This window comes from Sardina pilchardus, chromosome 16 (assembly GCF_963854185.1).
Source record: "Sardina pilchardus chromosome 16, fSarPil1.1, whole genome shotgun sequence".
NCBI classification, from domain to species: Eukaryota; Metazoa; Chordata; class Actinopteri; order Clupeiformes; family Clupeidae; genus Sardina; species Sardina pilchardus.
This window is the reverse complement of record NC_085009.1, coordinates 18,497,116-18,513,810: the sequence shown is the minus strand read 5'-3', so window position 1 is coordinate 18,513,810 and position 16,695 is coordinate 18,497,116. Positions and strand designations below refer to the sequence as shown.

General features: G+C 40.6%; 1 protein-coding gene across 1 annotated transcript; it reads left to right on the top strand.

Moving 5' to 3' along the window:
- The first annotated feature begins 378 nt into the window (after positions 1-378).
- Positions 379-16,631, top strand: LOC134060267 (uncharacterized). The gene is made up of 6 exons (XM_062516919.1): positions 379-455; positions 13,472-13,580; positions 14,448-14,647; positions 14,971-15,042; positions 15,193-15,237; positions 16,123-16,631. The coding sequence occupies exons 1-6, from the start codon at positions 434-436 to the stop codon at positions 16,413-16,415; spliced, it is 741 nt and encodes a 246-aa protein (XP_062372903.1). The 5' UTR covers positions 379-433; the 3' UTR covers positions 16,416-16,631.
- Positions 16,632-16,695: the final 64 nt, after the last annotated feature.

The window sequence follows — 16,695 nt, the reverse complement described above, 5'->3', positions numbered from 1 at the left end:
CATTCATCTTTTTATCTATCCTCCCTTCCTTCCTTCCTCAGTCCTCCAGCTCATTCCCACTGATCGATAAAGACCACTGGATAGACTATCCCATTGTCGCCGCCCCATCATTTTTAAAAAAATCTAGATCAGTGTGAGGATAGATAAAAAGACGAATGAGAGGCACCCTAGATGTCAGTGTGGTCAATTTTTTACAATTGGTGTCAGCTGCATCTTTTCTTTATGATGAACACTGTAGCTCACTTTCAATCACAGTTTAGCAGCACTCTCAGGGTCCTATAGGCCAGTCTTATCTTGGCCACTCCCATGTCAAAAGTCCACTTGAAGCTGTATTGCTCCTCCTCTTAATCTGAATGTCATTTTGAGAGACTTACAGGTGGCAAATCTAATTTATTCTGGAACTTAATGTGAAGATATCTGTTACTGGATTAAGATGGCTGAAGATTGTGCCTCTAGTAAGTTTACCTTCTAATTTTCATTCAGATTTTGAGTTTCAAAATGTAAAACAAGTTTCTTTCATGACATGACTCGATGTATTGCTTTGTGTACATACACAAAATGTATGTACACAAAGCAATGTTGACTTCTCTGTTTCAACAAGAAACAAAGTGCCTGTGGGTGAAAACACAAAACGTATCTTCCTACTTTCTTCCTACTGTCTTCCTAAATGTCTCCTGTCAGCTACAAACTTGTTTGTCTCGTCACTGACAGTTCTTGTACCAAGTCAGCTGATTTCAGAGATGCCATCAACGTCAGACATACGAGAGTCTGACTAACTGCCCAATAAGTCCATTGGCAACAAGGTTACACATGAAAAGGCCAAACACAATATTCCACAAAAACGTTCTGTAATATTGTGACAGTTGTGATTTAAAATGTAATGTTTGTTTCTATCCAGTAATCATGGTCCTTTAGCACACTTATCCATTTTAACAAGTCTAAGTTACTGCCAGACATCCATACATAGAGCATTTGCCATCAAGTCTGATTCAATCACATGTGTTAACCCTTGTAGGGTCTTCGGGTCTGTGGGACCTTTTTTCAGTTTTCATCTTAAGAAACGTGATACAAATAATTATTTTTTCAAACTGAGATTCATTGGCCTTGGCTCATTTTCTGTGAGGAACATAAATCAGAAATTCTAAAACGGATAGTTCCGGTCCTTGATTGTGATTGGCTGAATCGCGTTCGATGCTGTTGTAAATATCATGATAAACTCACACCTTGACCGCATTTCGTTCTATAGTAATGCGCTACCACAAAACTAGCACAAAAGCAGAGACCCCTTAGCTGTTCGATTATACAGTATAACCCACGGCCTCTCGGGGCTTATTGCTTAAAAGTATGCATCCCCCCTCCACATTACATACAGGGTCTTCACGGGTCTACCCGGGGCTATAATTTGTGGAAATCATAGGTCCTGTGTTACCTCATTTGCCCTTTTAGGTTTCTGGGCCTGTGTGTGTGTGAGTGAGTGAGGGAGAGAGAAAGTGAGTGAGTGAGGGAGAGAGAGAGAGAAAGAGAGAGAGGTAGAGAGAGAGTAAAGCAGGAGAAAGAGCCCTTGGTGTGAGCCACCAGTGCAGTTCTTGCACAAGGTTGCAACATTGTTGCAAAATTGGAGCACCCAACAATATCTGCACCCATATTCCCACACATTTCACCATCTGTCCCGCGCAGTGTTGTATAGAGTACAGGAAAATCAAACTCAAGTACAAGTACGGGTACCCTACCAAAAAATGACTTTGGTAAAAGTTCAAGTCACCGACTGAAATGTTACTTGAGTTAAAGTCTTAAAGTATCTGAAATTTCTTGCACTTAAGTATGACAAGTAATGTTCAATTAAATGTACTCAAGTAATAAAAGTAAAAGTACAAGTAAATGTTAATAATAATCAAAGACAGTCTGAATTTTTTAGATTTTAAAGCTTATCCAGCATTTTTAAACCTGGAAAAAGACAAGTAGTCAGAAGACTGACCGTTCCTCAATGTGCTTCTTTAAATTGGAGGGGGAGTTTTTGTAAGATAGAATTTCAACATTTTTTGGGAGGCATAAGAGGCACTTCATTCGATAGGATGAATCTTTCACATCAACGTAGGAGAACATTGTGTTTAAATATGGCCAGAGATGCTCATCATCATTTGTAGCCAACGTAGCCGCTGTTTCCATCTCGTCTTCTTCCATTGTGAAGCTTTCTATTCTGCCTTCTGCTGAGCTGTTCACGTGAAGCTGACAGGTGGAGTACCGTCATGCGCAAGTGCAAACATGCCTAGACAAGTAATTCCTGACTTCATTGAAGTCACCGGTACAGTGTAGGTGTTTTTTTTAATATAACTTTTATAGTTTTATATAACTATATGGTGCATTGAAAATGTATTGGAGTAAAAGTATGCAATTAAGTTTGGAAATATAGTGAAGTAAAAGTGAAAGTAATCTGAATTTAAAAAACTCAAGTAAAGTACAAAGTCTCCCAAAATATACTATGGTAGTGAAGTATTATTACTTTGTTACTATACAACACTGGTCCTGACTCCTGCGGGAATGAATACCACAGAAGATGGCAAAGCGATTCTCTGTTCAGACTGTCTTAGAATTGATACTGGAAGAGACAGGGGGATTTGAAGATGATGCAGAGGAATAAGTTTCAGAATGTGAGGATCATGGCAGATGTAGTGAGAAAGTTCAATTTCTAATGGAATTCAAATAAATAATTCACTATAGTTCTGGAAAAACATCCTTCATTTGTACATTAGTTGATAATTGTCCAGTTATGGCCGTTTTATGATGCATTTCCTTATTTTGTTGCATTTGTGCAACAAAAACGAGTAGCACTTCTATACATAACCATGTGATTTAACAAAGGCAAAGGGAACACATGTAACAAATGTTGTTTATATGACTTTTAAATGGGTTGAAGTAAACATCTGCTGAGTATTTTAACAAAAAAAGGTTTAGTCTAGGACCTGAGAAAGATTTGTATGCGTTTCATTTAGCGGAGAATATCTCAACTGTTCTAGACTAATATGACCCCATTGAACAACATGGGATGTGTGCCAAATCTCTATCCGGGACGAAAGTCCTGAAAATGACCACAATAGGTGACACTATAGATCACACTATTATTACACTAGAGGTGAATGGGACTTTTTTTCCCTTTATAGATATCCTCATAAACTTCTACCAGATTAATGTTCATATTAAGAGAAATACTTCTTGTATTACACTTTGTCTAACTTGTTTTTTATGCAAATGAGGCAATATCTGATTAAATATGCGTACATACTGTGCACTCTTGAAGCAACAGCTTTTCTGAGGTGATCGCAATGTTTATCTGACCATGTAGTGTAAGAATTCTGGTTTGATATTTGGGGGTCTAACAGCAAAGCTGAAGAGTTTCGATACGCATAAGCGTTTACTCAATACAGCTAATCAAAATTGACTGCGAAGCCGGCAAACAGGAAGTGAGCTCATATCTCACCAACGCTTTGATATATGAAGTCCAAACATTGGTAAGGGGACTCGTTAACTGATTGTGATGACGCACTAGGAAATTGGCATCGTTTGGACTCTATAGGGGGCGCTGTGATACAGGAAGTAAGCTCGTATCTCAGCAACGCTTTGATGTACGAAGTTCAAACTTGGTATGTGGACTTGGTACCTGATTGTGAGGATGTGCTAGGAAATTGGAATTATTTGGCGTCCATAGGGCGGGCTGCGATACAGGAAGTGAGCTCATATCTCAGCAACACTTTGATATACGACGGCCAAACTTGGCACAGGAACATGGAATCTGGTTGTGAGGACGCACAATGTATCTCTGTAACGTTTTGTTGTACGAAGGCCAAACTTGGCACGGGACATGGGGTGCCTCTCATTTGGTCTTTTATACAGCCTCCCTTCCTTCCTTGATCCTCGTCCTCACAGATCTAGATAAGAATGATGGGGCGGCAACAATGGGATAGTCTATCCAGTGTTAGTTATAAATCAGTGGGAACGCCCCTCGAGGACTGAGGAGAGAGTTTGAGAGCCACCCATGGGGTGCCTCTCATGTAAAGTTTATACGTCCTCCCTCGCTCCTCGGGCCTCGATCCTCACTGATCTATATAAAGAAAGATAGACGAAGGGATAGACTATCGTTGTTGCCGCCCCATCATTCTTTATGTAGATCAGTGAGGATCGAGGCCAGAGGAGCGAGGGAGGACGTATAAACTTTACATGAGAGGCACCTCAGGTATCTGTTTGAGAGGACGCACTAGGAAATTGGCATCATTTGGCATCCGTAGAAAGCGTTGTGATACAGGACGTGAGCTCATATCTCAGCAACGCTTTGATGTATGAAGGCCAAACTTGTTACGGGGAATTGGTAACTGATTGTGCGGACATGCAAGGTTTGTGGCATCATTTGACCTCTAGGGGTGCTGTAATAAAGGAAGTAAGCCGATATTTCAATCATTCTTTATCCAATTGCCGTGAAAATTGCTGTGAGTGCTTGCTCATGCCATGGCAACGCCATTTCTGCGATTTTACTGCTAGATCCCCACATTGATGCTTGCAGCTATATTTTCAATTGTATTTCTGATATTCAGTGTGGATGTTGTGTGTGTGAGGGGTTACGCCGTATTGAATTACAAATACAATATACGAACAAGGGGCTTTTATGAAATAATACAAGCATTTGATTAATACAAATCAGTTATATCCAACCTTCCTATTATCATTGGAACGTTAACTTAAAAAGAAAAACACAGAACGACAGGTTTATTCCCTGTGTTGCAAGGTCAAACTTTCAACTTTTTCTCAACAGAGTCCAGATATGGGGGATGATGATAAGAACTAATTCGGGGATAGAATTTTTACATCTATTTCCTATTTTGCATTTGCAGTACTTGCAGCAATGGATACCAGTTACGTGACAGGGACAGCCATTCTTGTGTGCACACTTGCCACATGAGCAGAGATCTGGCAAACCTTCAGGCTTTGATATTCCAATCTCAGGGACTAATAAACTGCCCTTTCTCACAAAACCATGAGCATTCTGCATTTAAGACCAAGGTGGTGCATTTAAGACCAAGGTGATGTATTGTTTTAAGTATGAAAATACTTATCTAGTGCTCTCTCATAAGATAATTTTGACTTAATTTACGACGAGTTAGACTTATTTTCAAGTCTAAGACAACTATACTTACTGTACTGGCAGATAATTGTGCTTGTTTTACGACAAATTTACATATTGCACTGGGAAGATAATTTTGCTTGTTTTCAGGGAGAATTGATTAGTTTGATTTTATTAGACAAGCAGTTTTTTGCAGTGTTGTATTTGTAATTCCACACAGCACAACACAGGACATCTTCCTCACACATACATCCACACTGAACATCTACAGAAACACAAACAATGTGATCACCTCAGAAAAGCTGTTGCTTCAAGAGTGTATCTACGCATATTTAATGAGATATCGCCTCATTTGCACATTTAATTATTAGAAATGTATGAGGATATCTATAAAGGGAAAAAAAAGTCCCACCAAATAATGCCAATTTCCTAGAAGGTCCTCACAATCAGGTACCAAGTCATACTAAGTTTGAACTTCGTACATCAAAGCGTTACTGAGATACAAGCTTACTTCCTGTATCACAGCGCCCCCTATAGAGTCCAAACGATAGCAATTTCCTAGTGCATCATCACAATCAGTTAACAAGTCTGTAACATGCCCATATTTTGAGTTTTAAAAAGGTCATGCATTTTTCTAACATTCTGTAATGTTATTTTTTATTATTACAATTAGGCATTCATTATGCATTTTGTGGTGAATATGTTGCCTTATTCATTGTACCGAGGGACTTTTATTTTGAATGCAGTAGTAATGAAGCAGTGTTCCATTGATTGCCGCGAAGTAAACTGAGGAAGTTAGAACTAAATGTTAGATGATTAGCACCCTCCGTAAGGGAACAAGTTCTTACGGTGGTGGTTTTGTTGCTGTAAATGAGAAGAAACTTCAATAAACACCATCAGTTCAAGACCTTTGACTATCATTACGGTGGGGATGCTACAGTAAGAACTTTACCCACACCTGCATCTCGCTGGCTGGATAGCTAATCTACGGACGGCACGGTAGCCTTCAGTACAGTGAGTAGCACGTTGTGTGATTGTCAATGGAGACGGTAAGGATTTACAACTTGTAAGCAAAATGGATGGAATTAAGGAAGAGATAAATAAGCTACACACGGAGATTCAAGAATATAGACGTTTACTAAATATAGGGGATTATGAAAACATGTCAAGGCAGGAAATGAAAGAACGGATTGAAAGCAATGAAAACCGAATAGTTGAACTTCAACATGAGTTGGATGAGGATGATGCTAATGAGCTAACTTTACCACGGCGTTCAGAACGTACGCCCGTGCCGACAGAAAAAATACTCGAATATCAAAATGAAGAATTAATTAAAAAGGAAAAACGATTGCTCTGCCTATATGAACAATGGAAAATTCAGATCAGAGCATCCAAAGAAAATTTAAAGAAAGACAGAACAGAAACCGAATTGGCTACTATGGCAGACAGCATTGAAAAGGGAATGCTTGAAATCATGAAACTTTATAAAGATGTAAGAGAGAGAGGTACGCCATCTACTGAACTTAGACGGAGAGTTGATGCATGCGAGGCTGTTACTAAAGACATTGTTAAAGTAGTCTTGGAACGAATATCAGCTGTAAATGGTGAGTTTGACGAAGAGCAAGAAAGGCGCCGTCTTCATCGGCTACTAGAGCATGATTACGCTCACTCCATATATGGTACTGCAACTACGTCTCTGTCAGGAGCTAGTCAGCATTCGCAAACCAGCATAGCTGCCAAAAGAGCTGAAGCAGCGGCAGAGCTCGCTGCAAAAGAAGCTGAATTTAAAGCAATGGAAGAAGAAAGAAAGCTAAAGGAAAGAATAAGAATGATGGAGGAACAACATAGAATGGAGCTAGATATAAAGCGGTCTGAATTAGAACGTTTACAAGCAGAAAAGGACATGAAGGCTGTTCGTGCTAAACTGGAAACCTATGACAGACAAATCAAGCAAGAAAATGTTAGTCAGCCTATGCAACAACACAAGAGACATCCCATTTTCAATTCACCTCCAGATAATCAGAATTCTCGCATTAATAGGCCACTGCCTACTACTGATGTTTCTTATCTGGCTCAAGCAATCCAAGAGAGCATTGCCACAAATAGACTTCCAATTCCAACGCCCACAGTGTTTAGCGGAGATCCAATCCATTACATTGAATGGAGAGCCTCATTCATGTCTCTCATTGACCGAAAAGGTATCTCCGCTGCCGATAAACTGTTTTACTTAAAGAAATACGTCAGTGGCCCTGCTCATAAATGCATTGAAGGCGTGTTTTACAGAAGTGATGATGAGGCATATAGAGACGCATGGAATAAGCTCAACCAACGCTACGGTCAGCCATTTGTCATCCAACGAGCCTTCCGAGACAAGCTGTCAAATTGGCCGAAAATACAACCTAAAGATGCAGAAGGATTAAGAACATTTTCTGACTTCTTGAATGCCTGCTTACAAGCCATGCCCCATGTGAGAGGCCTAGAAATATTAAATGATTGTGATGAGAATCAAAAGTTGATGCACAAAGTTCCAGATTGGCTGGCGTCCCGTTGGAATCGTCAGGTCACAGCAGCTCTCATGCACGGATATGCGTTTCCCACTTTCAAGGAATTTTCTGACTTTGTCTCTGTAGAGGCTGAGATAGCATGCAACCCAGTCACGTCCTTACATGCTCTTCACTCCTCTAAGTCATCCTATGATAAAAAAGGCACAAAGGAATCAAAAGGAAACAAAGCTGATGTGTTCAGCATCCACACTACTGTAAACGGTGACAACCTACCATCAAGAAATGGAAAATCAAGACCCCCATGCATGTGGTGTAACAACGACAAACATCAAATACCCAAGTGCTCAGAGTTCATGGAAAAGCCCCTAAATGATCGACGGAAACACGTGAGAGAAAACAAGTTGTGCTATGGGTGTCTGAAACCAGGCCACAACGCCAAAGAATGTCGTCACCGCCACACCTGTGATGTATGCAAGGGAAGGCACCCAACCTGTCTCCATGATGAGAATTACAAAGGGCGTGAAGGTAGAGTGGGTCCTGCATCCCCTGTAAACATCACTGCTAGCATTCCTGATGAAACCACGGCAGCCACAGCACTCAACGTCACCAGAAAAGGACCGTCACGCAGTACATCCATGATCGTCCCTGTGTGGGTGTCCTTGGTCACAGATCCATCAAAGGAGCAGCTTGTTTATGCATTATTAGACACTCAAAGTGACAGCACATTCATTGATAATGAAGTAAGCAAGGAATTACAAGCAAATACTCAACCTGTGAAGCTGAAGCTTACCATTATGCTTGGAGAGAGCTTGATCATGAAATGCGAAAGGATATCTGATCTCAGAGTGAGAGGCTACAATTCATGCATCTACATCAACCTTCCTCCTGCATATACAAAGGACGGTATTCCTGGGAATCGTGAGCATATACCCACTCATGAAACCGCAAAAAGATGGCCTCACTTAGCAGCAATTGCCGATAAGGTGCCACACCTCCTTACCTGTGATGTCGGACTGTTAATCGGGTTCAACTGTCCACGAGCGCTAACACCTAGACAGGTATTAGCAGGAGAAGACAATGAGCCCTACGCCATTCTGACAGATTTAGGATGGAGTGTTGTAGGCTGCACAACGCCTAGCTTAGATGGTACAGCCACCAGCCTGTGTCACAAAGTCTCTGTGAAAGAGCTCCCTCCGGTAACGCCAATAGATGTGATCAGTGTTCTGGAATCAGACTTTAAAGACATCAAAGGAGAGGACAAAACAGTCTCACAAGACGATCTCATTTTCCTGAACAAACTAAAGGAAGGCATAAGACAAGATGATCAGGGACATTATGAGATGCCTTTACCCTTCAAGCAACGGCCACACTTACCTGATAACAAAAAACTGGCAGAAATCAGACTCAACCACTTACAACGTAAGTTTCACAGAGATGATAAATATAAGAAGGACTACACAACATACATGAAGGAAATCATAGATAGAAGTGATGTGGAAGAGGTGCAAGAACATGGAATAGCAGGTGAGCGATGGTACATTCCTCATCATGGCATATACCACCCTAAAAAGCCAGACAAACTACGTGTTGTATTCGACTGTTCTGCAAAGAGTGGCGGCACAAGCCTTAATGAACATCTTCTCCCAGGGCCGGATATGATAAATAACCTTACCGGTGTTCTCCTGAGGTTCAGACGGCATCCTATAGCTCTTATGTGTGACATAGAGAAGATGTTTCACCAGTTCCACGTGCCAGAACAAGATCGCGATTACTTACGCTTCCTGTGGTGGAAAGATGGAGACACAAGCACACAACCACAGGATTACAGGATGAAGGTCCATCTTTTCGGTGCAGTGTCATCGCCTGGCTGCGCGAATTATGGACTGAAGTATCTTGCCAATGAGAACAGAGTCTCACATCCAATAGGATCACAGTTCGTGGCTAGAGACTTCTATGTGGATGACGGAGTCACAAGTACAGACACAGTAGAAAAGGCCATTCAGTTGGCACAAGAGGCAAGAGAAATATGTGCCAAGGGAGGTCTCCGTCTCCACAAATTTGTCTCAAATAACCACACAGTCTTACAGAGTATACCCGCCTCTGAGCAAGCAACAGGCGCCAAGACAAAGGATTTTACATTCTCTGAAACACCCCTGGAGCGAGCTCTAGGCATACATTGGAGCATAGAAGAAGACAGTTTCAGATTCAACAACACTTTGGCAGAGCAACCAGGAACACGCAGAGGTATATTGGCTACTGTTGCCTCCATATTCGACCCTCTTGGCTTCCTTGCGCCATATGTCCTGACCGGAAAAAAGATCTTACAAGAAATGTGTCGTCAAGGTGTCGGCTGGGATGACCCCCTGCCAGATATGTTGAAGCCACGGTGGGAGAACTGGCGACATGACTTTGTCAACCTAGAGAAAATAAATATAAATCGATGTTACTTACCTGTTCATTTGGGAGAAGTTGTGGAAACAGAATTACACCACTTTTCTGATGCCAGCACCAGTGGATATGGGCAATGCTCTTATCTGAGAGTGAAGAATCAGAAAGGAGAAATTCAATGCGCTCTGGTGATAGGAAAAGCTCGTGTCTCTCCCACCAAGTTAACAACAATACCACGGCTGGAGTTAACAGCAGCCGTAGTTTCAGTTACTGTTAGCAACATGCTCAGAGAGGAGCTAAGTTACACTAATGTGAAAGAGTACTTCTGGACAGACTCCAAGGTAGTGTTGAGCTACATAAATAATGACTCAAGACGGTTTCATACGTTTGTTGCCAACAGGGTTCAGAAGATCCGTAATATCACAACCCCTCAGCAATGGCATTATGTGCCAACGGATAAAAACCCAGCAGACGGTGCATCTAGGGGAAGAACGGTAAATGAGTTGCTCCAATCCGACTGGTTCACTGGTCCCATGTTCCTCTGGGAAAGTGAAATATCCACAACAGAAGATGAGGTACCCGACTTGACTGTAGGAGATCCAGAGATCAGAAAAGCTCAAGCACTGCAGACGACTGTACTACAGACATCAGAACCAATCAGCATCACAGACCGTTTATTCAAGTTTTCAGAATGGTCCCGAGTCATCAAAGCTGTAGCCCGTCTTGTGCGAAGAGCTAGGAAGATCAAGTCAAATGCCCTCTCCACAGTGAGTGAGCGGAAAAGTGCTGAATGTCTCATAATCAGAGATCTGCAAAATCAAGCATATGAAAGGGAGATCGAACAGTTAAAGAAGGGAAAACAATTAACAAAAGGCAACAAACTGTATCATCTTGATATGTTTATAGACACGGACGGCATCCTGAAGGTGGGAGGAAGACTGCACCATTCATCCCTCACAGATTCTCTTAAGCACCCCATTGTCATTCCCAAAGAGCATCATGTGACCAAGTTGATCATAGCGCACAACCATGAAAAGACCAAGCACCAAGGCAAAGGCTTTACTGCAAATTAAATCAGATCTAACGGATACTGGATCCCAGGTATGAGCCGTGCAGTTTCTTCATTCATACGCCAGTGTGTGATCTGTCGCAAACTCAGGAGACCGCCAGAGGGCCAAAGAATGAGTGACTTACCTGTAGAACGCATAGAGCCTTCTCCTCCATTCACTTATTGTGGTATGGACTGCTTCGGACCCTTTTTCACTACAGAGGGAAGGAAACAGCACAAACGATATGGACTGCTACTTACCTGTTTTTGCTCACGGGCCATCCATCTGGAGATGCTGGAGGATATGTCCACTGATGCCTTCATCAACAGCTTACGATGCTTCATTGCCATCAGAGGTGCTGTCCGTCAAATCCAGTCTGATCAAGGCACAAATTTCGTTGGTGCCAAGAATGAATTCAAGGCAGCTCTGCAAGAGCTTGATACTAACAGACTAAGTTCATTTCTGTCACATAAGCAATGTGACTTTGTCATGAACGCGCCCCACTCCAGCCACGCAGGTGGTGTTTGGGAGCGGCAAATTAAAACAGTCAGGAGCGTCCTGAACTCCACACTGTCACTTTCTCACAACAGACTCAATGACTCTGCACTACGAACTCTGCTGTATGAAGCTATGGCCATAGTTAACAGTAGACCCCTCACTGTGGACACTTTACTCAGTCCTGACAGCCTGGAGCCCCTCACTCCTAATCATCTCATCCAAATGAAGTCCAGCCCAGCCCTGCCTCCGCCTGGTATGTTCCCCAGCGAAGACCTCTACGGAGCAAAGACATGGCGACGGGTGCAATATCTGGCGGAGCAGTTCTGGAGTCGCTGGAAAACAGAGTATCTTCACAGCATAATCGCAAGGCAGAGATGGCACTCACCAAAGAGAAATCTACAAGTGGGTGATGTTGTTATGGACATTGATGATATGTCACCTAGAGGTGAATGGAGACTTGCAAGAGTCATAGAGACTGTCAAGGGTAAGGATGGACTTATAAGAAGAGCAAAAATCTCAGTAGGAGATAAGAGACTGAATAAAAAGGGTGAGCGGACGTGCAAACCTTCCTTATTGGAACGTCCAGTGCAGAAGTTGGTTCTGTTGGTTGAGGCTTCTTAAGCCCATGTGTTTAATGTAATACTGTAATTCCTTCTGTGAAATTATTCGTTGTTCATATTGTTAAATGAAATACATACTCATAATTTGGTGGGAGTGTAACATGCCCATATTTTGAGTTTTAAAAAGGTCATGCATTTTTCTAACATTCTGTAATGTTATTTTTTATTATTACAATTAGGCATTCATTATGCATTTTGTGGTGAATATGTTGCCTTATTCATTGTACCGAGGGACTTTTATTTTGAATGCAGTAGTAATGAAGCAGTGTTCCATTGATTGCCGCGAAGTAAACTGAGGAAGTTAGAACTAAATGTTAGATGATTAGCACCCTCCGTAAGGGAACAAGTTCTTACGGTGGTGGTTTTGTTGCTGTAAATGAGAAGAAACTTCAATAAACACCATCAGTTCAAGACCTTTGACTATCATTACGGTGGGGATGCTACAAAGTCCCCTTACCAATGTTTGGACTTCATACATCAAAACGTTGATGAGATATGAGCTCACTTCCTGTTTGGCGGCTTCGCAGTCAATTTTGATTGACTGTATTGAGTGAACGCTTATGCATATTGAAACTCTGCAGCTTTGCTGCAAGACCTCCAAATATCAAACCAGAATTCTTTCATTACATGGTCAGATAAACATTGAGATCACCTCAGAAAAGCTGTTGCTTCAAGAGTGCATGTACGCATATTTAATGAGATTCATTTGCATATTTAAAAAAAAAATTGACAAAATGTAATACAAAAAGTATTTCTCTTAATATGAACATTAATCTGGTAGAAGTTTATGAAGATATCTATAAAGGGGAAAAAAAGTCCCATTGACCTGTAGTGTGATAATAGTGCGACAATAGGGTCACCTAGTGTGGTCATTTTCAGGACTTTCGTCCCAGATAGAGATTTTGGCACACATCCCATGTTGTTCAGTGGGATCATATTAGTTAAGAACAGTTGAGATATTCTCCGCTTAATGAAGCGCAGGTCCTCTACTAGTTTCAATATGTTCAATTAAAGACCCCAAAATGCCATGGGTCTACCAGAGGGGTTAATGTTGTGTTATTAGTCTTTTTTAAATGTAAAAATGACATAGAAATAGATATCATTCAAGACAATCTGGATTATTCACATAATAGCTCATTTAAAATGAACGCATGTGACAAGATCAAGCAAGCACACCAATTTAAATCATATCAATCTAAATCTTAAATATGCCTCTGATATACATGATGAAAACATGTTTTCAATCCAGTTTCAAATCGAACAGGTTTGATGTATGTGTGATTGTTTGTTTACTTGTTTCAGTGGGTATAAAAGAGTACAATGCTGAAACACTGACTGATCTTCTACATGACTATGTAGCCAGTGTCAAAGAGCTCTCTCACACTATCACCAACTCCATGGACGATACAAGGTATCATTTCACTGACTATAAAAGTATCCACAGAATAAACTTTGGTTGGATTCTCTGGTGCATAGTGTTGTAGTTCTGATGTCTGAATTGAAGATGGTCAATAAAGCTTGACGATTAGATGATGATTTATTGTAGATGGTACAATAAATGAATAACAGAACACAGACTAAGTCTCGGACAGTAAAACTGTCAGTTTAACAGTTGTTCATGCTATTAGAAGCGACAGCTGAGCATCCCTGCAGAAGATGCTACTCGATTTGCTTCCTCGATCCATCTCAGAGTCAAACCTAAGATACAGCCTGTTGCAGACACAGCGCCCATTGCTATCTCCTTTGGCCCATGTTATCACTGATGTTCCTGAGCTACAAGGCATTGGTGGCAAACAGGCAAATGTCCTACTTAATGTCAGCTTTTCTGGAACCAGAGAAAGTCACGTACAATGGGGTACACTTTACCACAAGTATTCTAGAAGTAAAATAATTAACACATCAGAATACAACAAGAATATCCCCGAATTCTGCAGAATTCATCACTGCATTGTCAGATTTGTCTGAATACAGGCAATTAGTCCCAAGTCTGTGCTGGGTTTGTCTGTGCTTCTATTTTTTTGTCTAAATCTCTTCTCTACTTTCAGTGTGTTCAAACCTCACAACTGATCAGTAACATGCATGCTAGTCTCCATATCATAGTTTTCTAGGTAATTTATTTAACAAAAGATCACTTACCATTTTCCCAAGGTTGACTTAAGCTTGCAGTTAACATAAAGTTAGTGTGTTAGTTAGCATTATTGAATGGCGAAACCCATTGAGAAGGTCAAATAAAGGCTCAAATATACTGTATATTTCTTTTTCATGACTGACTCTTCAGTAAACATGATGCTAAGGAGGATGACATAGGACAGATTATTTCACACCTGCTGGAACTGGGAGATGACATGAAAGATAGTTTCCCTAATGAAACTGAAATCTCAGAGTCTTGGAGAAACCTGGGTCAGACAATGGAATCAGGGTTAAAACTCGTCAAAAAGTTACTGGAGAAGAGGAGGCCAGATCCTATTCAAGAGCTTGGTAATTTCACAGATCTTTGACTTTTTCCATGTTATGTTATTTAATGAATGCCTTTGTTAGACTATTAGAGCAAACCATTTTTTAACCATCTTTTTAACCAGCATGCTGTCTACTGATTTTCAGGTTAAGCATATTGTAAAGCATCATGTATGTTATTATCTTGATTGAGAGGTGTCCTATCTACAAATACACACACACACACACACACACACACACATGCACACACCAAATGGATCCTCACGACTGCGAAACATGAATATTTCATTCACAAAACATGAATTATGTGAGGTTGTCTTAATGTTATATACCTCTGCTCTCTTAAGGTGGGAGTATGTCCATTGCTGTGTCTGTTAATATTGTTTTTAACAGTAGAGAGAAGAAAGCACTGAGGAAACGTAAGTCTAAATGACAAAACACACGTGCTGAATTTTCATTTTCGTTACTGTTCCTTTCTTTGCAGAGAAGACTATCTGTAGTGTGAATTGAAATGTTATTCTTATTATGTGTTCAGAGTTCTCATATATTTTGTATAACCCCACGAACAGACAAAGATGAAATGGATGGGGGAGTAAAGGATACTAAGAAAAAATGTGAGTATTTTTCTTAGTATTTTGTTATTTTAGTTCATTTGAAAAATAATGGGATGCAAATTAGATTTGATTAGATCAGATACAACTTTATTGTCATCGTGCAGAGTGCAAATACAACGCATAAGTAGTTTGCGTCTAACCAGAAGTGCAAAAAAGCAGAAAGTGCAATGTGATACAGGTATAGAGATCGCTAAGACATGTGACAAACTAGGCGGCAACGTCATCAAAACGCAAATAATTATGGGTATGTTTGGCCAGTTTACATGTGCTGGCATCAGGCTGGTGTTATGGGCTTATGGTCTGGCATGAAAACAATGAAAACTTGTCAAAAAATAGTGTGAAAAACAGAACATAATCTTGGGCCTCCCTACTGCTGCTATCCATGCCATTCCTCGCCTTTTTGTCACCTCTGAAACATGGCATGTACAATTATTTTTCCACACTGGAAAACGATAAAAGATAAGCTTCATGCCACTCTATTGCAGTTCATAACACAGCAGGTAAACGGCATTTCGAACATTGCACTGCGTTCTTCCCGCAAGTCAGTAAAACTACTTAAGTTTTGTGCCACGGATTCCCAAAATGCTTTGCATTTTCCACTGGGAATATTCCGTCATGTCAATCCTTATTCCGTCATGTCAATCCTCATTGTCAGGTGGTGCATAGACAGGATAAGACATACTGTATACTGCAGACAGTAGTAAATGAATGCAAAAGAATAAATCAGACACAATATTCACATCCAGTACATCCACTAATAACTTGACTCGAGAACATGTGCCACCTAATATTTCTGATTTAACCAGCTTAGCTGCATTGGAAGTAACTTTTACAAATTAAATAAGGTTTGCATGATGTTAACATTGTAAAACTTCCCTTTTTCAGCGGATTTGCAGAACACATCCAGAGAATCTGAAGAGATAATATTTTTTAGAGAACACAAGTTCACACTCCTACATCGCATAGGGAACTTGATGCCTCTTCTGATAGCTCTACAGCAGGATAGAGTTTTGGATGATATTGAAAGGGAAGAAATCAACAGCAAACCGACACCAATTGAGAAGAATCAAGTTCTTATTACTAAGGTGGAAAAAAAAGGCAAAAGAGCCCAAAAAAGGTTTTATCATGCACTTAGGTCATCCGACCCTTCCCTGTTTCAGGATCTCCTGGATAAATAATTAAATAAATCTGTGTGTATTGAAAGAGGTGAAATCAACAGCAGAGCTACAGCAATTGAGAGTCGGGTTATTCTGTGTTACACTGTTCTGCTGTGTTGTACTCTTCAAAGTCTTTGTTTCAAAATTCCCAATAAGGCAACTGATTATACACCAAGGAAAAATGTAAATCATTTCTTCTCAATGACAGCGACAAAATATGATGGCGATATATAATATATGTATATTGAATAAACGTGGTTAAATGAATAAAATTAAGCTAAAATGAAGTTGTGTCATTTGC